The sequence below is a fragment of the Atractosteus spatula genome, chromosome 13 (assembly GCF_055471065.1).
Source record: "Atractosteus spatula isolate fAtrSpa1 chromosome 13, fAtrSpa1.hap1, whole genome shotgun sequence".
Taxonomy (NCBI): domain Eukaryota; kingdom Metazoa; phylum Chordata; class Actinopteri; order Semionotiformes; family Lepisosteidae; genus Atractosteus; species Atractosteus spatula.
Genome location: NC_142718.1, coordinates 42133676 through 42157549, shown reverse-complemented (window position 1 = coordinate 42157549; position 23874 = coordinate 42133676). Strand labels below are relative to the sequence as shown.

At 36.7% G+C, this 23874-nt stretch overlaps 1 protein-coding gene across 1 annotated transcript in view; it reads left to right on the top strand.

The window, feature by feature from the left end:
- Nucleotides 1–23874, top strand: part of arhgap15 (Rho GTPase activating protein 15) — a 193078-nt gene that overhangs the window by 120230 nt on the left and 48974 nt on the right. The window contains exons 11-12 of the mRNA XM_088931037.1: nucleotides 1040–1117; nucleotides 23665–23799. Of these exons, the coding sequence (XP_088787163.1) occupies nucleotides 1040–1117; nucleotides 23665–23799 (213 nt within the window). The remainder of the gene's footprint in view (nucleotides 1–1039; nucleotides 1118–23664; nucleotides 23800–23874) is intronic.

Sequence of the window (23874 nt, the reverse complement as noted above, 5' to 3'; positions counted from 1 at the left end):
AAAGTTATGGAAGTAAGATGTTTTTCACAACACAGTAAAGTATAGGCCTGTATACTCTTCTGTTAGTTAGCATGTAGTGGTGGGTTGTGTGTTGCACTATTAAAATGAAATGACTAACATTACAACAACTGTATATAGGAACAACTGTTCCATGGGAGTCTCTTAGTGAGCACCGTTTATTGCTTTCTCTTTTTATTCCTGTGGAAGCAATTATGTATCGGCACTTACAAATATTCTTTACAGATTTCCTGTAAAACCACAGTGCAACTCAATGGTCTTCCCTCTTCTAATTTTATTTATAAAAACAAGAACCAGGAAAAACATTTCTCAGTCAAATTATACAGAGCCGTAGTTAATTTCCATTATAATAAAATGCTTCCAATCTAAGGAGGACCATGTGGTCAATGAAAAGATGGCCATGTCCGCCAACTCTTATTGGTCTGGTTTGGCTCAAGTTTTCCATGTTCTTGGAACAGAGACCCAATGGCACGTGAACACTATAATCGGAGCAATTTTCTCAACATCTTCTACTTCCGTCATATTGGAATAGATCCATATGGAGTCTTACTCCAACCACAGTACTAGGCCCAATGTCAAGTCATGATTCCAACACAGTTAATGATGTGAATCAAACTACTTTGAGAGATGTACTATTTAAATTGCATACACCCGTGAAACCCATTCTTTTAATTAATGAGTAGAAGTAAATTTGGTGCAGTAAGAAAATAAAATAAAACCTTGCTGGTGTTGTTAGACAAAGATCATTTTAAGATATCAGGAGGTTTCACAGGGGAATCCCTTGCATGGGTGATTTTTAGATGATGTCAAAATACCATCTGTAAATTCTGACTGCTCAGATAAATAAAATGCCAGTTTAATGTGCTTTGCAAAATTTTTAGTTTTTTAGTTTTCGTGCGATTCGAAGACGCCCTTTGATAGGAATGTTTTTAATATCTGTTAAGTAGTAATGCCATCATCTAGACATGTTAATCGACATTAGAATTTATTATTTTTCCAAATTTTTTTTGTGTTTGATCAGGTCTGGATGCAGATGGAATTTACAGAGTGAGTGGAAACTTGGCCACTATTCAGAAGTTACGATTTATTGTTGATCAAGGTAAGCTGTTTATTGTTATTATCATTCATCATACAGTACTGCAAAAACCATAATAAGCTACATCATAAGGCTATTACAGATTTTCACAGTCTAATACATGCAACATATTCTTTTTAAGAATAATAGCTATTGTAAAATATTTCACCTCATAATTTGTAAAGGTGAGGATTTGTGAGAAAATGATATTAGCACATTTTATTGGATATTTGTAAATATAAAAAATAACAATACTTAATAGTTCCTTACACCTATAGAGTGTTTTTCTGGACACTCCACTCAAAGCACTTTACAAGCAATGAGGACTCCCCTCCACCACCACCAATGTGCAGCCCTACCTGGATGATGCGACGTCAGCCATAGTGCGCCAGTACGCTCCCCACAACCAGCTATCAGTGAGAAGGAGATCAGAGTGATGAAGCCAGTTCGTAGATTGGGATTATTAGGAGGCCATGATTAGCATGATTAGTAAAGGCCAAAGGGAAATTTGGCCAGGACTCCTGGGTAACACCCCTACTCTTTTCAAGAAACATCAGGGCATCACAGACCTGTTATTGCTGAACAGTTGCAACTTTCAGGGTGATATGCTGCTACTTTAATATGATGCTATAAAATATGTGCTACAAAATGCAAAATCAAAAACAACACAAGGGTGATGTTAGAAGTGCAAAACCTGTTCAGCACAGAGTGAAAACAATGTCCAACATGTAGAAAACAACATGCAGGTAAGGAGTCCCTGATTACAGGGCAGAAGGAATGTCACTGAGCAGAGTGCAGCACCAGTTGGTGGTAAAAGCTCACAGCAGTGTGAGGAGATCACAGGTGCTGTATAAACAGGTGACTCTTGCAGAGACCCAGGAAAGTGGTCAGGGAAAGAGCTTTTTTGATCAGATCATTCCTCCACTGTGGAGGCAGGGAGCAGAATGAACTGGCCCTGGAGGTGGGACAACAGGCAGTCTGGGGGAGGAGAAGCAAAAAGGTTGAGACGTTGGGACAGCGTACAGGGAGGAGAGCAGTTAAGACAGTTCTAGGTAAAAACAAGTGTTTTTAAATGGGTGTGTGCAGGAGAGGGAGCCAATGGAGGGATGAGGTAGAGGCAAGACCAGGCCAGCAGCAGAATTCTGATTGAATTGGAGAAGGTCGACAGCACTGGCCAGGAGGCCAGCCAGAGAGACCAGGGCCTGAACTAGAGTTAGTGAGGAGGTGACAAGTCCTGTTGATATTGCTGAGGAAGAAGGCGCAGGAGCAACCAGAGTAGAAATGTGAAGGGATTGAGAGAGGTCAAGAGCAACACTGAATTTCCTGGCTGAGGAAGAGGGTAAGATGATGGTGGAGATGATCACAGATATACTGTCCTGTAAGGAAGAGTTTTTTAACAATGTAATATTGGCCTCTAATGCATAGATAGACCAAACCTGAATTATTTTAATATATTAAAAATACATTGCATGTTAAAATTGATGCCTGTTCTCCCTGGTTGCCTGACCTCCTCCTTGCTGAAGTGTTTTTGAGGTAGTTTGAAATGAGATTGAATAACAGATTGCTGTTTCCCAGCTGGCTAAACCAGTAAAGGTTTAGATTAAGCTGCCCAATGCAGGAGTCATGAGCCTGAGCCTGGGTCATATCACCAGCTGGGACTGCCTTAGTACCTCTGCCATGTCATCTGCAGGCTCACGGTGAGAGGAATAGTCCTCTCCTCCAGTCGGTGCTGCGTCTCCTGTATGTTGCTGAGGAACCAGTGATGTATCAGCAGATGAACATTTTGATTGGTGGGCATGTAGGAGGAGTCTGCTTGGACTTCCTCAGTGTCCTTGTGTACAGTAGGTGCAGGGCCTGTTGCTGTCTGCTGAGATGTAAAGACACGATTGGTGTTAATTACACATTAAGTGGCTATATAAAAAATGAAATACTAAGTGATTCTAAATGTATATAAAAATAAATTTCAACAACCATTCTAAAATGCTGTAGGAGATGATTAAGATGGAATCTCCTAAATCGAACAGAATGCCTGAAATATATGCAGTTTTATAACGAGAGTATGTTGATAACATGAGTTTTCATTAAAAAGCCAGCAAAAAGTCTTCTGTTGCACTTTGGTTTGTATAAGTCAATTGTTCTCCTTTTTCTCCTTTTGTATTTGTATTTTAGAAAGGTTTACAAGGGTCTTTAAAAGTCTGCCCTTTATGAATGTTTTGTGAAAAGACTAAAACTAGGATGTTTTTTTTTAATAGAAGACCTTCAAAATTCAAAATGCATAATAAGAGACTACTACTGTAAATGCTGTAAATGCATTCTATTGTTTGTGTTCTTGTTTGAAGCTTTACAAAGAAAACTGAAAGAACCTGACACTGTCCAGACCCCAGTAGAAACCTTAATGCTTGCTAAATCCATTATTAGACAGTAGTAGCTTCAGGAGAGGAAATAGCACATAGTAGTCAATCCATCAGACCTCTTTTTAAACAGCTTAAGCAATTAACCTATTTCTGTTGAGAGAGACGTTAACAATCTTCCAATGGCCACTTACATTCTGCTTATTTAAAACTGTTGAGGCGGCAGACTGTTAGAGATCCTTCAAAAAAGTATTGAAATATCACGCTAAATCCTTGGAACTGTTTAAAGGCCAGTTTATTAATTCAAATTGAGTATTCAATATTTTATATCAAATCAAGTTTTTTTTTCATCCCAAAACAATGATATACAGAACTCATGTCAACAACATGATCAGCTTGCTGTTCTAAAATACTAAAATGCTTACTACACTGAAAGTATGATACTGTCCTATCCAGTGTGTGAAACAGTCTGTGAAACTAGTATCGGCAATGAAACCAGTTTTTCGCTATCCTTTGTTATTACTAAGCAGCTTCAGGTTTTGCACATGTGAGCATCTTGTAATGAACATGCAGGACGAACACATTTAACTGTGTACTGATTTAAAACATGGCATTGGAAATCATCTATCTGAAAACAACAGACATGATGGGCTGGATGGCCTCTAGTCTTTTGGAACTTCTCTTATTTTCTTATGCGGCCTTCAAATTTGTTTCTTCAGTCAAACAAAGACACAGTTGTCTGAACATACAGTGTAGAGCTTAGCTCTTTCAAGAGACAGCGGTTTTACTAGGAGTCATGTACAGTACTTCAAGGTCTTAGAAAGACAACATTGCATCCACTGCAGATACATTAGCATTAGGTTTATTTGAGTCATATATCTCAAGACCTAAATCTCAGAGATCCAAACTATTCTGCCTTTAATTACTGTTTATATCTGTATGTTTTTATACTGCATACAGTGGTGGGCCTTGCTGATGCTCTTCATCAAAACAGCTCGACTTCAACAAACAAGTTGGCCTGCCTGTCTCTTTTAGCATTATATGAGGACTCAGAAAACACAGGAATTTGGATTACAAAAATCTGTTTTAATAAGGATTCATTTTTGTTTCGTAGCTTGTAAATATTTTCTGTAGTGGTACAATAAATAATAAACATGATTTCTCTAGAAAACAGTACTTTACATGTCATTTTGATAGAAGTATCTATTGCTCCAGGAACCCCTTAAACCAAGATGACATTAACAGAGTAATCAAGTTAAACTTCATAGTGAGTTATGCGTTTGAATGCCACTGTTCTTAAACCACCAGATAAGTGCCCCACCCAGTGTACTGTAATTTTGTTTAGCTAAATTCCTGTCTATTAAGCTAAATAATCTTTAGGAGATGCAGTTGTACACAAATAACAGAAAGCATAATTTGACGTGCATTATCCTTGAACAACATTTAATATATTTAAAACTTTGAGCATTAATTTTTATACATTCTGTTTATGAGTCTGTCACATTCAAATTTACGTAAGTGTCATAATTAAGCACAATGAATACTAATAAAACTAATGTTAAAAGGCAATCCAAGACATAATTTTATTTATAATACATTTTAATTAAACAGAAAAAAAGAATTAAAATGGTTTTAATGGTCACCCTAAACAAGAAAGATTAAGCACTTTCAGAAAAAAATGCCTTCTTTAGAAAGGCTGTGTATGAAAAAAATACAGATATGCAAATCTATTGAGTTGTAATATATTAACTAGATAATTTAATGATGAGGAAAATGTCTGCTTGATTAATTGTTTGAAGGGTAAAAATTACTGGAAAGCTGTCTTGATCAGTGCTTTGCAGAGCTACCATTACTGTCGGTGCAATTGTTTAACAAGGTTTTAATTGAAAAGATAAGTGAATGCACATTTAAAAGTATTGTTAATTTACTTTATAATCACCCCATCCCTCACAGTATTGACAGCGCTTAACTCGAAACAATTTCTACTGCAGAGTTATTATTTTCCATATGTATACAAGGAATTAACAACTACCAGATCTGAAATTATGTAAAATGGGTTCCATGCCACAGCGCATACACAGTCTTTGAAATGTGAGATCAAAAAAATAAGGTGAAGCTGAATTACGTGTGGTTTTCCATTTACCATAGGAACATTTAAATGTTTTATAAAAACATTTAAAAAAATGCAGTTCACCACCTACTAAGTATTGTCTAACAATATAGACAACTGGCAATTCTGTGCAAAAATATTGTTTGGATATACTGTACCTCTATTCTAATTATTTAAATGAATATTTATTTACTATAAATATTTATTAAAACTACACAGGATTCAATATAAAAATAAGAAAGATACTTTTTCTGCAACATACAGTGCTTAATGTTCGTGAAAAAGTATCCCACAGGAAAACTCAAAAGCCGTGGCCAAGACTGACACGGTGATAGATGTCAAGTGCACATGTCTAACTGATTAGTGTCCTGATACTGTACGTCCACCACAGACTTCGAAAAATGAGGAGTGGGACTCCTCATTTCATTAGGATACTGGCAGCAATGTCGCTCCTTTGCACAGACCAGACCAGAGAATCTCCTGTATACAGTGCCTTGCGAAAGTATTCGGCCCCCTTGAACTTTTCAACCTTTTGCCACATTTCAGGCTTCAAACATAAAGATATAAATTTTTTATTTTATGTGAAGAATCACCAACAAGTGGGACACAATTGTGAAGTGGAACGAAATCTATTGGATTTTTGAAACTTTTTTAACTAATAAAAAAATGAAAAGTGGGGCGTGCAAAAGTATTCGGCCCCTTTACTTTCAGTGCAGCAAACTCACTCCAGAAGTTCAGCGAGGATCTCTGAATGATCCAATGTTGTCCTAAATGACTGATGGTGATAAATAGAATCCACCTGTGTGTAATCAAGTCTCTGTATAAATGCACCTGCTCTGTGATAGTCTCAAGGTTCTGTTGAAAGCGCAGAGAGCATCATGAAGACCAAGGAACACACCAGGCAGGTCCGTAATACTGTTGTGGAGAAGTTTAAAGCCGGATTTGGATACAAAAAGATTTCCCAAGCTTCAAACATCCCAAGGAGCACTGTGCAAGCGATCATCTTGAAATGGAAGGAGTATCAGACCACTGCAAATCTACCAAGACCTGGCCGTCCCTCTAAACTTTCAGCTCAGACAAGGAGAAGACTGATCAGAGATGCAGCCAAGAGGCCCATGATCACTCTGGATGAACTGCAGAGAACTACAGCTGAGGTGGGAGAGTCTGTCCATAGGACAACAATCAGTCTTACACTGCACAAATCTGGCCTTTATGGAAGAGTGGCAAGAAGAAAGCCATTTCTCAAAGATATCCATAAAAAGTCTCGTCTAAAGTTTGCCACAAGCCACCTGGGAGACACCCCAAACATGTGGAAGAAGGTGCTCTGGTCAGATGAAACCAAAATCGAACTTTTTGGCCACAATGCAAAACGATATGTTTGGCGTAAAAGCAACACAGCTCATCACCCTCAACACACCATCCCCACTGTCAAACATGGTGGTGGCAGCATCATGGTTTGGGCCTGCTTTTCTTCAGCAGGGACAGGGAAGATGGTTAAAATTGAGGGGAAGATGGATGCAGCCAAATACAGGACCATTCTGGATGAAAACCTGTTGGAGTCTGCAAAAGACCTGAAACTGGGACGGAGATTTATCTTCCAACAAGACAATGATCCCAAACATACAGCAAAATCTACAAAGGAATGGTTCACAAATAAACGTATCCAGGTGTTTGAATGGCCAAGTCAAAGTCCAGACCTGAATCCAATCGAGAATCTGTGGAAAGAGCTGAAAACTGCTGTTCACAAACGCTCTCCATCCAACCTCACTGAGCTCGAGCTGTTTTGCAAGGAAGAATGGGCAAGAATTTCAGTCTCTCGATGTGCAAAACTGATAGAGACATACCCCAAGCGACTTGCAGCTGTAATTGCAGCAAAAGGTGGCTCTACAAAGTATTAACGCAAGGGGGCCGAATACTTTTGCACGCCCCACTTTTCATTTTTTTATTAGTTAAAAAAGTTTCAAAAATCCAATAGATTTCGTTCCACTTCACAATTGTGTCCCACTTGTTGGTGATTCTTCACATAAAATAAAAAATTTATATCTTTATGTTTGAAGCCTGAAATGTGGCAAAAGGTTGAAAAGTTCAAGGGGGCCGAATACTTTCGCATGGCACTGTAAATGTGTTCCACCACCAGTAAACAAAAGGTTGTGTGAGGCTTGAAGAGTCAGCCCCCTCACGCAGAGTTCAGTCGGTCATGACAAGTGTGCCCGATGACTGTGTTTGATATTTCGTGATGTTCAATTTTATCAGCAGCTACAGTTTTTGCTCTGCAGAATGATCCCTCAAGTAGAGTATAACAGTCTTGTTGGTGAGCTCATATACACACATGATTGACCAGGCACACGCCAATCAGGGTTGCTTCCTGTCAGCTCATACTGTATCTTTGTATGAGCTTTAGTGATGGTAGATGAATGGGCGAAGAATGCTCTGCTGCCTAATTCTCAGACCATGTTTTCGCTTTTGTTTTTAATTGAACTGTAGCATCACTACAGTGTGATTTAACCCAGAAAACCTGTGGCACCATAAGTCCCCTGTTCACTAATCTTTCTTGTGCATTCTGAAGGTAATGAGTGAAAACAGAGGATATCAGTTTGAGGTTTTTGTACGTATATACAGTAATTTGATGATGATGATGTTATCCGGTCAGTCGGATCCGACTCTCGGCGATTCTATAGGCCATCTCTCGCCACGCTTTCCGGTCTTGGACTTTCCCTTTCAGCTGTTCTATGCCTAAGCTAGTGTCCGTTTTGATGGCGTCGAGCCACCGCATTCTTTGGCGGCCTCGTCTTCTTGTTCCACTGACCATTCCAAGCATCATTGCTTTCTCCAATGAATCTGATCACATCACGTGACCAAAATAAGTGAGTCGGAGTCTAGTGATCTTTCCCTCAAGCGAAATTTCTGGCTTGATGCGCTCCAGAACCTCTTTATTGGTGGCCCATGCTGTCCATGGTATCCGTAACAGTCTTCTCCAGCACCATAATTTAGACATGCACTATTTTGGCTTGAATTTCAGAAGTGTTTGATTATACATAAATGCATATTTGATAGACAGAGCAACAGCACAAATTCTGGAAATTACTGACGCAGAAAAAATACTGAACATCATTTTAACTCTATATTTCTCAAAATGATCTCTTTCAAAGCCTGTCTCATCTGAAGCACAGATTTGAAAGAGGCAATACTGTATCATAAAGAACTTATTATTTTATGTAACTATGTTTCGTCTGTTATTGAAATGTTTGTTGCACATATAAATGCTTTCAGAATAATTGTATAAAAGCTGCTTACATATGTGGTGCATTAAGAAAGTCTGATGTTGTATGAGATGTATGGCCATTCTACTTTATAAATTGATGAAGGGATTTAGATTTTACAGTGTGGTATCAATTCAATCCACTGAGCAGTTTAAGTAGCAGTTGGATATACTGATACAAATGTTAAATGAATCCAGATTAACATTAGATGCTCTACCTTCTAAAAACATCATTGCTAATTAGAGAGATGTTAACCTGAAAGCATACCGAAGTTGTTATTATGAACAACAGGAGACTTTTTCCTAAATTATTTTCATTTGGTTGCACACTCAAATATCACAGAGGGTGCCTTTGCAGATGTTTTTAAAGGGAATACAAAATCAATGTACCGTATTTGTTTTTAATTGCAAGGTATTTGTTTTTTTTAACAATGATACAGTCCAAGAGGAATATTCTTTATCATAGTGGTTTGAGATGATTTTCCTTTTTCATACTTCTTTCTTCATGAAGGAACAGAAAATCTCACTTTCAGTTGTTTTCAGCAATTCATTGAGTTATTTATTTCCAATATGAAATGAAGCCTTTTCTGAAAGCAACACTTTCTTCTGTGATGTGTGCTGTGAATACCGTTGACACATCTCTTAAAAGAGACATAATTTGTCCTTGGGGTTGAAGCTGTGACTGAGTGACACAGTGGTCTAGCAACATGACTTTTTTACTGGAGGCCAGAGTTCCAATCCAGCTCAAGTTAGAGATTCACAACATCTAGTGATGTGCTTGTTTTTCCTCTTGAGACATCGGTTTTTATTAGCAACGTCACCTCTCGGCATCTGTAAAAAGCAGTCTGGCCACTTGTGCTCTTCAGGTATTTACTGCATTGGGTGCAGGTGAAATGAAACTCGAATGAAAGTCAAAATTAAACTTTCTTTTTCTTAATTGATAACTTAAAGGTTTTTGCCTTGAGGCACACAATATAATAAGTTGCCCACTCTTCTAATTATTTAATATTAAAGTTGAAGGTCTAATGCATAGATGACTACTACAAAGATTTGATTGGGCCTCGTTAGATACAGCAGAAAAGGGCCTTGAGGACTCAGTGGTGACATCAAAACATCATGGTGGATAAATTGTCTGCAGTCAGCCACAGGTAACTGTAACTCTTTATCCAACTTGACAGGGACTGTGCACAGAACATTATTGTATGAGGAGTCAGATAGAATTTACTTAAAGCATATATTGTGTTTGAATATGTGCAGTTTAAATATTGAGTTTTTTTCAGTTGTAGTATTGTGTGTACTACCTGATCTTTTTTAGCCTTGCCAGGACCAGATTTTGTGTCCAACTGCCATGGCCACCTGTGTAATTTAAGATCAAATAAAATAGTTAATGGAAACATAAAATCGTATCTATAATATATTATATTAGATATTGTAAGGACGCTACACTGACCTGAAGAGTGCAGCAGCCACAGAAGAGGAGAGTGAACCCACTCGCTGGGCTTTGGGAAGTCAGCAAGCAGGCAGGGGCGAGACTGAGAGTCCCACACTGAGAGACAAGGCAATGTGGAACTCAGTCTGTGACAGAGGTCCAATCCAGGAGGTGTACACAAAATAGCAGGTAGACACAGGAAGTAAAACAGCCAAGGAGAATCTGGGAACAAGGTTGTGAGCACACACGAGGGTCAGTGTACAACAGAGCAAACCTAGGAAGCAAGCTAGAGACTAAGAGAACAATGAAGAGCAGTTCGGAATAATCGACAGACTCAAGAGAAGAAACCTGATGATTAAGCACAGGACTGGGGCTGAGGCAGGACCAGATTACCTGATGTTAACAAGGTAAATACCCATTTAATTAGGAGTAGGTAGTACAGATAAATTTCCATATCATGTTCTTACGACACTGATGTTTCAGCCCATGTGGAAATGTGGCTGGTTGCTGTAAAGACATGGAAATGCAAACCACTTAAAAATCCAGTATAATTACATGGTGACTTGACACGATGTAGTACAGGTACAGTACCTACTGCATGCCACGTCACTCAAGAGTGTTGTGCTTGTACTCCTGCCTTCCCAGGGCCAGGAACATGTTTTTAGACAAAATAATTCCTAAAGTTTTTTGCTGCATAACAGAGGTCATTCTGAGCCTAGGAAAGTGGACAGTCTTTTGGCTTAGCCGAATCCACCACTGTTTGGAAGACACAGCTCAGGCCAAGAGGCTAGGTGGTGCTCCTGAGGCAGACCAGATCCCAGCAGTATGTATCAGTACATACTACATTACAAGTATATTAGTAAAATCAAACTAAGAATACAATACAGCACTGAAGTCCCTCCATATTTAAAACAGAGTAAGAGGCTCTAGTCACATGATTTTCTTTTTCCTTTTTCTTTAATTTGAGTGAGTTATTTCTGCCCCTGAAGAAACTATATGAAACTAGAGAACTGTCTAAGAATGAAAGTAAAAGTGGAATGATTTTTTTGTTGCTAAGATGAATGGTATTCACAGTCTTAGTGCATGCAGTCAAAGTTTTAAATTTACCTGGAATAAAAACTGCACAGTGTCTGATGAAAAATGGAAGGGAAATACTGAGAGTCACTAAATGTACTAAACAAGCTCAAGTTCTTTCAGTTTGATTTCCAATGTGAAATCCATCAGTGGGCCTAACATAAAGTCAAAATCTAAGCTTTCTTCATAAACAAAAATCTTATTTCCATAATTCATACAGCTGGCTGGCATTTATTGGCACATCAGGTACAATAGGGACATTTCAAGAACATTAACATGTATAGAATCATTTGTCAACAGAGCAACAATGTAAGCAAATCGGGTTGAACTTGCACAGATTTACGGTGCTTGCTGCCAACTGCTAATTACGGTGTGTTCCGTCTGCTTTATGATAGCTTTTTTCATGTGAATTATGAGCAAGGGGTTATGCCATCCGGGTCTTGAATTAGGAACATTTCAAAATTCATGCTAATATAAAAGGGAATGCATCATTTCTTAATAAAAAACAGTGCTTAAGGTTTTTCAAAAACATTACTCTATTAAGTAAAAGCAGGTGAAGATGTTTTTGTTGTATCTTTGCTATCCTTTCTGCCTTTAAAATGTTCCACATCAATAGTACTGTATGTGCCATAACAATATTTTATTGACATTTATATTGATTCTGTTATTTAAGCAGAGAATTGTAGTAGAAAATGATCTCCTTAATAGATGCAATACAATGCAAGATCATTTACATTTGTATAGTTCCTTTCATACGTCAGTGTCTCAAAGGACTTTACCGAGAGAGACACACAACAATTATGAATGACTCAGACACAGCACAGTACAAAGAAAACACTGATACAACATATTTATAAAAATATATGATATGCAGGTCCCTTAAAATAAAATAAATTGGATATATTTGTTGTATTTGTGGCAAAAAAAAAAGAAACAGCTATCAATTACCAAAATTATTTAAGCCACAAATATAAATTTGGCAAATGTATGTCTTACACTGACTTCATGTGCCAACAGATCATTGCTTGCTAATACAACTGTAAGCAATGACACTGTTAAACTGCAGTTCCAATTTCTCAGACTGGTCATTAAATCTCAGTAACACAATAAATTAATTGAAGGTATAGACAAAAATGTTCAAAATTGGAATTAAGCTCAAAATCATGAACTTTGTGAAACAACTGTAAGTTGCCATGTTTTTGCCATGAGAGTTTGTGCAAATTAAGATGTGAAGCAGCCCTTTCAGTTCACTAGTCACTGTAACGACTAATGTAATGCAATGTACTGTATGAATGAATAAGTACAATTTGGGCAGCAGACGTTTCACCTGCATCTACATGCAGAGTTAACAAGGAAGTAGTATTTTTTGGCAAAACCATCTCAAAGTCGAGAACTATTTCTAGATTTTTCTATATTCAATATTTTTAAAAGGGATGTATACACAAGCTTGCTTGTTTAGGGCAGCTTCACATCATGTTTTGTTGACTCGTAGTTTTGAATCATAGATTTTGCCACTGGGCATACCTGGAAATGTAGTCTAATTTGTGATGTAAATTGGTGGTTTTACAATTTACTGTGTACAGTGCATTTTACTTTTATTGTGGTTTGAATAAATAACCTGTACCACAATGATATCCCTCCCTTTCCACACTCTTTCCACCCTGTTAAGCCATCAGGCACCATTGCATTAAATAATTTATGAAAGATGAAAATTGAACTTAAATTAAGAGATTCAAAACTGTGCATGCAACCATTTCATAGAGGCTACTACAGGGGTGAAATATCCCTCTGTTTTCTATCCAGTTACAGACCAGTAGCAGCATTTTGAAGAAAGAGCAGACACCACACAGCATAATGTGAAATACAACTGAACAATCCTTTAGAGTAGTCAATTGCAGTGCATTCTTTGCATCAGAATGACAGAAAGGATCACAGTGAAGATCTGTTTTCTTTAGACGGGGGGTATTTAATAGGTTTTAAACTAGGTTGAATAGTGAATAGCATAGTTTAGGAAAGGTCTTTTGTCTAAAATGCTACCACATTTGAATGATTGATGTTTCCCATAATAGCCAAAAGAAGGTTTGGAAGACAAGTACAGTTGCTTTGTGTGCAGGAGTGTTTCCTCTGTAGAGTGAAAGAGTGCATCCACAAGGTTACATGTTGGAGTGGGAGCTGGGACCTGAAGGGATGACCAAGAGAGAGGCACAATGACCAGGATTCTCCCAAGGGCAGCGGAGGACACAGCCTGCCGGGCTGAGTGGCTTCACTGGGAGAGCATCAGGGGAGGCTAAACAAGGTTTTCACACTTGGTAATGTCCGCTGGTTGTATTCATAGGTCTCCAGACAATGAAGTCACAGAACAGCTATTCTTCAAATCTCTGCCCTTTACTTTGTTTCATTTTAGTGCAGCAGTATGTATACAATCTCACTGAGAAATTTGAAAGAAGGTAAACTAAGTTGTGTAGGAAAATGAATTTATGTTTTTAAACATTTTAATAAAAGCACAGTGGAAAGGAAAGTTTAATAGAAAATGATAAGCACAGGTACTATTAGTATTTCTTTATATACTTACTGCAGTTTCAGTTTATTTGTTTTATGGTTTGTCTCTGGAAATTAAATACTGTTGTCAAAGAAAATAACTACTTGTCAATACAAATGTGTCAGAGGTAACAAGAACTGACCCAATTAAAGTGTTCATTTATACGTGCATATCGAAATGAGGCTAATACGTCTTTTTGATGGCTGAGCATTTCACTGTCCTGTGAAACAGCAAAACAATCAGGCTTTTAAATGGCTTTAAATAATGGGACCTTTAAAATGTAAATAAAACATTCTTTGTTAAAACCACAAACCCAGTCAGAATGGGATACCAGTGACCTTTAGATAACAGACAGATTATTTAATGTTGGGTAAGATATACTACTTATATAATAACTTCACTTTTTATAACACTTAGGCAACCTCTATTCAGCATACAATGACTGCGTTGCTATGCAGAGCTCGCTGCCAGAATAATTTAAAAACCGTACCTTGAAGGCATATTTTTGCTGCTATTCCTTCGACAGTATTAAAAACTAGCAATTTGTCTATACCTCCATTCTGCATTTTAGAGCTCTATGATTCTTAAACCTTGGTCGTTATAAAAAGGTTAAAACTAGAGATGCATGAATTGTCTTGCACCTTAACAATCTTCACACACAGGGAATTAGTGTCAGTGCTGAAGGGCCATAAGGTAGAACGGATTTTGACTTACATATGATTCAAATTGTACACTGACATAATGCTGTGTTAAATAGTGTCCCAGACTGAAAATGTCCAGGAAATCATTCTGACTTTCATCCAACCATGATATGGAATTAGCTTGAGTCATCTTCTGAAATATCCTACTCTGCATGAGAACATGCTTAGAAAATGGCCACAGATCAGAATTCCTTTGGCAACGTGATCACTGAGAACTGTGAGTGTTAGAACAGCTGAATAGAAATGTGGGACATTTTGTTAGTGTTGTGTCTATGGCTGCTTAAAGTGATGCACTCTTTATATCTCCAATATCACTACAAGCCAGCAGTATGGCACCTTGACAGATGTACCCATCGATATGCCAGCAGAAATCTACTTTTCTATCTTTATTCACATGAACACAAAAGTCATTTCAGTACTCACAATATTATACGTTTTTAAGCATTTTTGTTGCTGTGCTGCATTTCGTTTCCTTGTTTTATGATGTGAGTCAAACTGTACAATATATTTTTTAAAAGCTATTAAAGTTGTAAATCACCAGTTGACCCATATCTGTAACATATTATTGTGCCTCATAATGATGAATGACGTTCTAATGAAGTTTAGATTTCTGAGCTCAGGACGAAGGTGCTGTGAATATACTCATGATTAAAACCAGCTGAGATGCATAAATAGGAGAAATGTGTTTTTTTTACTGAAGGTCAACAAATTGATCTACAGAAAAGTTTTAGTTCAATGGGACTAAAAACAGACTGACGTTATATACAAGATGTGAAGTTTAGAACAACTGCCCTCTGTGAAAAAGCTAAATGGTTAGTAAATATAAAATCTATTTTATAAAACAGTCCTTGATTTTTATTTTCTTTGTGGTTGATTCTAAATGAATTATTTAAATATTTGTATATACAGCACTTACATGTGTGATTTTAATTGTGCTAATCAGCTTCTAATATCCTCCTTCACTTGCTTCTCATTATCTTCCCGTAATAAACTAAATTTCTGAGCATTAAATGACACATAGCTGCACAATTAAATAGCTTATGTAGAAACTTTAACCATGTAAATATATGTTTTAATTCAATCAAAAAATAGAAAACATAACATCGCTACACTTCCTACACCTTTAGAAGGATAAAAAACTTAAATGAATGTCTTTACAGTAGTTCTTTACAAGTATTTTATAATGGAGAATGATCAGTTTTCCTCTTTGTAGTGCTAATAGAGGCATAGTGTAAATTGTGCTTTTTTGAACATTTCTGCTAGCAAATATTGGGGAATTACTTTCTAAAACAGCATGATGATCACAGCAGTTGCACAACTGCTTTTTGTTTGTTGTGTAGTAAATCTCTGTCCCTCGGGGCTTATACAGATGTTTCCAAATGAAAGTTTTCAGCTCCCACATTAATAGAATGCACAAACATAATGCAATTATTAAATAGTAAAATAAATATATATGCATATTGTTATGTATGAAAAGCTTATCAGACCAGAATTTTATACAAGGCATCCTTTATATTTTATTGCAGTTTTTCTTTTGAATAATCCCAGTAATATTTAAATCGGTATGGCTTTGTTAAAAAGGAGAGTGGGATCTTAAACATCTTGGAAATCAATAACATTTTTCTAATATACTGCACATCAGTGCACTGACTAGCCGCTCTTTTAATCACTTGTAAAGACTCCAGATTTTACAGCCTCAGAGGTTTACGTTTTACTATGCTATTTTTGCTGTCACTTGACCTGTTTTTATATTATAGATTGGTAGTAGTTATTTTGAGTTCAGACAGATCTGCTGCCTTGACACATTTTCTGTAACGTGAAAAGTAAGTGTTTTTATTGTGCAAACAATCACTTTCACCACCCTTATTATAGTGAGAAAGTATTTGAGCCATACATATATATTCTCTTTTATCAGAGATCTTAAGTTACATAACAAAGCAGTGCTGCCAAGTTAAAAGTAGATGAACCAGCTCATTATCATTTTTTATGCTGGGACACTGTGCTACTTCAGAGCCCAAGTTCTGAAAACAGGCCTCTGAAACTATAAATAAAACACCACTGGTATTTCGGCACTAGTCTGTGAATTAGTTATTTATTGTTTATGACAGTCAAACAAGCATATAGGCTTTAACATGCCTTCAGTTCTGCCTGCAGGGTTGAAATGAATAGACAGAAAGGAATTGGCCACAGACTGACACACAGGGCTTTCTTTGAATCATGTGAACTGGGATTCAGATAGCCCCCATCTTGATATGCAGACATTGAGACAAAAAGGATACTGTCTCTGGCTGGTGTGGAGAGTTACCTCAGGCGCTGCCAAAAAATGAATTTCTTATTTTTAGACCTGGGTATCAGTAGATATTGTTCCTCAGAGTACAGATCGCATATTTGTCCTGATGAAGAGGGGCAGGCAGGCTGGTAACCTGTTCAGCTGCAGCTGGTGACCACCTGTGGGGCAAGTCAAATTAGGAAGAAGCCCCACTGTTCTGGCACTAATGCTTTTTTTGTGTGTGGTATTAACTTTTATTCTGCTTTATGGGGGGGAAATGGCGGGGTTGGCGAGGAGGTCCAATTTCATTTTCTTTGTTTTTGACACTCCTTTTTATTTCTTTTTATTTAAGTCAAAGCTGTAAAGTGGAAAGATTGATGCAAAAGTTCCTGCTTGTTGACCTTTTTAATGCCTATAGTTTAACAATGTGCATTTCAAATCCCATCCTAATTTCTTAATGTATTTCTAGATTTCATTGAATTCTCACTGCACTGATGAAATGTGGAAATCCACTGTTTCTAAAATATTTTGATATGGTGCATTTGCAGATTTGTAGAAATGAAAATGAATTCTTTACTTTTTAAAAAAAATTAAATTATCTTATGAATTACCTTTTTCATTTCTGTTGCTTTCAGATGCTCATGTAATCTGGGTGCTCATTAAACCTTTATACATGTGCAGTCTTTTATTAGGCAAGCATCTCAGAGCTGTTCTCTAATTGAGGAAGATTTTCTCCAGTCCCTGTATCATTGTGAAGAATTCTGCTAGTCCCAGTCAACTGAAACACAATGAAATGAATTTTGTTTTTGAAAACATTGCAAGACAATGTTGTTCAAATAAAGTTGTGCCATGTTGCATTTTTAACAACCTTTTTCACAACTCTTTAAACAATCATTAATTCAACTGAATTACCCTTAGTCTAATACACTGCTGTATGTATTAAGGTTACTATCAAGACTTGGAGAAAACATTTACCAAAAACCTAAAACAAGTGAAAATGGAGAAAGCTTCAGTGTCTGAGTTGCAGAAACTGGCTTATTATTGGGTGCTAGCTTTGAATCCAGTGTAATGGATTTCTAGTGGCTGTAGGCAGACAAAAGTCTGCAGTCAACTGTGAGAGGAGATTTAGTTAGAAAGAGGATTCAAATGAAACAATCTTTTCTGTTATATAATAAAATCTCAGTTCTGATTTTCCAATTAATTAGATGGCAATATTTGAGCTAAGGTAGAAAACATTGTCAAAAGTTGCACTTAAAGTATTACTTAACTTGAATCCATCATTCAAGTTGAAAAGTTATCATTTCAATTTGTCAATGTCTATCAATACTGATTGAAGTTAAAGTATTCTTGTAGTGTAAGTTAAATTATTCTAGTTACAGTATACTCATTGTGTAGTGCTCATGGTTTTGTTTAAACCAGGTTTGACAACTCTGTTACACCACATTGGTACATTGTTTAAAGATGTCCATACTAATGTACACACAACAAAAAAACTGTTTTGATGTTAAGTTTGATTTAATGCAAATGGATTTAAAAAAATGTACTTTCATTGGCATAGGAACAAATATTTTTTTAATATTTTAAAATCACAAAAAAAAAATACTTTTAAGAGAAGTTTTTCACATATTTTTATTTTGTATTATTTAGATTCTTGGAGAGATGTTATTCTTCACATTAAAATTTAACATTTGTTTGTAAAGGAAAAAAAGAATAATGTTCATTTAATTGAGTCTTTTAGATTAAGTCTGTAGACAGATTTAAAGTCATAAATCTTCATAAATCATCAATGTACTTCACCTGTAAAATGTTTGTTCTTATTATACAGCAAAATAAACTTTAATTTACCATGTGCACATTTTCTGAACAGCCCTGAATGGAATATCCAAGAAATTAAAAGTAAATACCAACCAAAAAAAAGCGTCACTGAAGGGCAATCCAGAACTAGCTTTTGTTTGAAAATCTCGGGACCATGTCTACTTTCCGAAATTATCTAATTTGGCCTTTATGAGTGATTCTAGCCTGAAGGTCTTTCCAAACGAACAAGAGATGTTCTTGTTAGCAAGTGAAACCCTGAAAGAGAGGATAGAAGCCAGATATAAATCATAATTTAAGAGCACAAAAATTCACTTATGGGTCATGGCTAAGTAATTCATTTCTCCGAAAGGCGGGGCTGCCTTGTTCCAGTGTTACAGCTTCAAGAATGCGGCAGGCTTGTGACTTCTGAGGTCAGGAGGGAATGACATCACTGAATTTGCACGCATTACAATTCTGACATAGTGGCACCTTGTTTTTAATTCTTTCTCCCTCTCCTCTGAGAGTCTGAATTGTGCTCTGTTCTCTGTTCTTTCAAAGAATACCTTTTTCTCTTTCTATTCCACCAGCTGCTTTATGAAGTGGAGAAAATGCCACTCTATCTAATGATGAATGATACTTGACCCTGGACCTGCTTCTCTGAATTTCATGGAATGCTAAATTAACATGAGAGACCTCAGCCATGGGATTTCTATTATTCATGCAGTAAAAATGGGGACAAGTTATGCAATCTAATTTTTAAACCATCAAGGTAGATAGGCTAAATGAAGATTAAATGCATTTTGAACTCAAAGATTAGCAGTGTATATTGAAAATGTTTATTGAAATGAGGTTATAACTACTTTTTTCAGGGGAACTGTGCTCAATGAGCATTCCAAAACGGCAGGTTGCCCAACTGGGCCTTTGTTTGGGAGTTGAATATGATTAATTATACGAAGCAACAGTTATCGCTGGATTAACAATTAGTAGGACCTGTCAAGTATCAGTCTTAGATCGCAAACTAATTGAACGGCTGGTTGCTCATTGTATCATGGAACAGGGCTGAAGCAGTGAGACAAATCTCCTTGCTTTCATCTATTTTACTTCCCTAATATTTAGCTCTAAAAAATATTCACGAAAAACATTTTTGGCATTTTCTTTAAATATTAATTTCATCATATAATAACTGTTATATAAATAATAAAGTTATATACTCATATTCTAGGGCCTTGATAATGCACAGAAGTGCTGGAAATACGTGTAATGTGAGCTAAATAATACCTTTTCATTTTCTTTAGAAGAAAAATCTCAAGCTACAGTATTTAGCTCTAATCTCTAGTGAAACTGTGATGAAAGGAAATGTAATTTCAGTTGTTCAAAATTTATTTTTCATTGTGCAGTGAACTCTTTAATGTTTTTATTGCAGTTTTAGTTCTGCATGTTCAGGTATCAGGGAAATGGAAATTGTAATACTTGAGTAGTAGTACAGATAATTCTCTGCGTTTTACAAATGAAGATTCAATTTTTTATGAAAACTTTTACAATTGAAATAATAACAATCTATCTTAAATACATAAGTAAAATGAACTGTCTGCACAGCCCACCTGTACACAATAACATTTTAAGCAATATTTTATAAGTTTGCTGTAAAGGAGACACTTTTATGAAACAATGGTGTAGAACATTGTCCACACATCCAGTACATACACATACAGTATGTACAAGGGAAGCACCCTGTAGTGTCCTGGAATGTCTCCTATTCCTGCAGTATAAATACAGTCCAGAACTAAATCTCAGTACATCACAATTAATTGTGACAGAATCTGAGGAGGACATGCATCAGTATATCAACTATCACAGTTCACTAAAGGCTTTTTCCGACTCACTGAAAACATGATCAGGTTTGAATCAGATGTGCTTGGTGTGGTTTGCATTCACATGAAGATGATGATCATGTCTCCTGTGACAGTTTTACAGGCCATGGATGTCAGAGGCGAGTTAGTTTTAGGAGTTGTCTAGGTTATCAGTGATAGATGCTAGATGCAAGCCAGTGTCTTGCTGTTCTGTAGTATGGGAACCTGATGCCCACAGTAATGGAGTAGCTGCATCTTTGCTTTGAAAGCCGCATCAGGAAGGATTAGCATGGGAAGGATACCAGCTGTAGAGAGTGATGGGCCATTATGAAAAGTTTGGTAGGAGGCTGGGAGGAAAGTGATTTGATCAAGAAGAAACTCAATTGTTTGTAAAGGGGAAACACAGGAGGAGCAGTGTCATGGTGAGCAGGACATATCAAAATATTTGACAGACTTCACTGGTGTGAAAACCGCTCTTTCTTTGAAAACGACAGCAGTGTTGCGTTGGGCCCCTGTTTGGTGCTGCGTGTTCAAAGCTGGCTCTTTAGGATGAAGTCAGTCCACATAAATACCATGTAATGAAATTAAGGGATATTCGTAAAATATTTTCAGTCAAACTGACTGAAGCATTTTGATGCAGACAAATAAAACTCTTTCCAGAATGCCATTTTATTTCCATTACTTGTAACATTTTTTCGATAGATTAATTCAGAACAGCGTTTTCAAAGGAACAAAGAAAAAAGGAACAACCATAGCACAGTTTTCAGTGAAAGATGCCTTTCTCTACAGTGTGTACTTTTTTATTCTGATTATAAAAAATCTGGAGGCATAGCGTGTTGTATGTGTGGATCTTACCATCTCAGTTTTACAAACTGGGGGGCTATTTTCCAGTTAAGGATATGTTATTGGATTAAGGGAATGTCTTATGATGTGAATTACTGCAGTTGATGTTGAAAATGCAGAAATGATGCTGCCTTTGGAGAAAGCAATGAAACTGATGATATCATCTTCACATGACCAACAAGTTTCATGTCCTTTACAGAAAAGTACTGTCTAGAAAGCTGTGGGCAGTGTCATTCGGATTTAATTTTTTAGGACAGATGTGACTAAATAGGTCATGCTTTTGCTTTTGAAATATTATCTTTTTAAGAAATTATACATGTTTTGTCACATCATGAATATGTGTCGTCACTTCTTTGAAAATGTTTGGCAGAAATTTGAAGCAAATAATTTCAAACCAAAGGAAATGTTAATGACAAACTGTAAAGGCAAGTTTATTCAAATATCAAATCTTCCTCCAGCCAAACTCCAATCTCCCTTATGCGGAACCAGTTTCTAGTTTCTAATATATGTTGTGCTCTAAAGTAGGATAGCTGTTAATGCAGTTGAAAGAAGCTTGAGATAACAACATTAAACAAGAGCAAACTGAAGAAACCTGGGTGAATGTGATAGTAGTCTCATCTAAAATCTAAGATGGTAATAAAGAAAGAAATTCCATATATATACACTATATATACTGTACTTCAGAAAAGATGCAAATCACCATACATACAGTATACAGTATTTTAAAAAGATTCTTCTTTGTCTGTCAGATATGAAAACCCCCTGTTGACCCTTTGGGACTTTCTTTATGGGAATGCTCATGCATTTTAATATCTGGGAATGTAAACAATCTCCTCAGTACCACATTTAAATTTACCTAACAATACCTTGTTTCTAAGACGCCTAAACAGAACAGTTTTTTATGAACAATCCTTAAAAACTAAAAAAAATCTGAACATTTTGTCTGTCAATAACGTTGATTTCCAGTCAGTAAAATGCACATTTAAACCCTATTTAGGACACTTATTTATGACTTAATATCTGTTTTCTGTATTACCATCTTAGAAATGGAGGTCATATTTTAAAATGAATTAGTTTCATTGTTTTCTTTGGGTCTTAAGAAATGTAAGATAAAAATAAGACATTCCATTTCCTATTACATCCATCACATGTATTAAAATGCTTATTTTTAATGAACATTTTAACCTTCAAAAAATAGTTAGCCTTTTGTCCAAATAGGGTACTTGTGCCCACTTTGTGTCTTATCTTCTCCAAAAATTTGAACACTTGTTTTGCAAAACCTATGCACACCAACAGGGGTCTGTCTAATATAGCAGCATTGCAAAAGCTTTCTTGGGAGAGAAACACATAATAGTTCAAACACTGTTTTACTGAAATGGTTGATTGCTGTCCCCAGTGTGGCCTGTTCTTCTGCCTGCACACAAAGCCTACGCTATCAGAGCAAAGCAATGTGCACTACTGCTGGAGTAGCTGCACATCAGATGATTGTGCTCTGAAGCACTGAACAGCATTATTTACTTCAGTTATGAAATATGGTGGTAAAAGAAAATATAAAAAAATATTACCAAAGCGTCTCAACTGCAGAATGACTCACAGGTGACCAGTTTGTTGTAGTATGGAAAAGACCTCTGTCTGCTGTCATGAGTCCTAGAAGAATTTTGTCATGTTTGATGTCTTTGATAACACTGAATGTGTTTCATTCAAATGTCTCTCCTTACAGCAAAGCAATGTATATAAAAACATTTGAAGCATTTCAAATTAAACCAGTTTGAATCTTTTAGTTAATCTCATGCTTTTATTCAATAAAGTTTATTTTTTCTCTTGTTTTTGTGTCTTGTTTAAGTGTTTGTCACTACAATCTAACAAAAAGCCATAATTATCCATTATTTCTCGTACATGCAAGGATAACATGTGTAAAGTAATAGCTCATTTTCAATAGCCATGTTTAGCATATGCCTCATGTTGGCTCTGCAAGGCCTCAAGGCCTGTCTCTTGAGCCGGCTGTGCCTCGCACCACCCCCCTTAGCCTCTAAAACTAATAGCTTTGAATCACTTTCTGCCCTGACGATAATTTCTTTACTGGTGCATTATGGGAATTAATGTACCTGACATCCTATGTCAATGGCAGGAGCTCTTTGTGTCTCTTTTATATTTAGTTAGGCACATTCCTACAGATGGCATTCTATTGAAAAATGTTCCCCTTCCTGAAAAAAAACACACTGCGCTAAACCTCTAGGTGCAGAAGGCTGTTAACGGTTGCTGATGATAGTAGGCAAACATTAACATAATAATTAGTGTCTTGTAATTGTTTCATTAAAACCAGTTGTTCCATTTCTCCTCGTGTTTTCCCAGAAGAGAAGCTGAATTTGGACGACAGCCAGTGGGAGGACATCCACGTTGTCACCGGAGCGCTCAAGATGTTTTTCCGAGAGCTGCCAGAGCCTCTGTTCCCATACCGCTTCTTTGAGCCGTTTGTGGAGGCAATAAGTAAGTATGCCTCCTTTTCATTCCAGCAGCTTTCCTTCTGACGCAGCCTAGAAAGGAGGCAACAGTGAGGGAAGG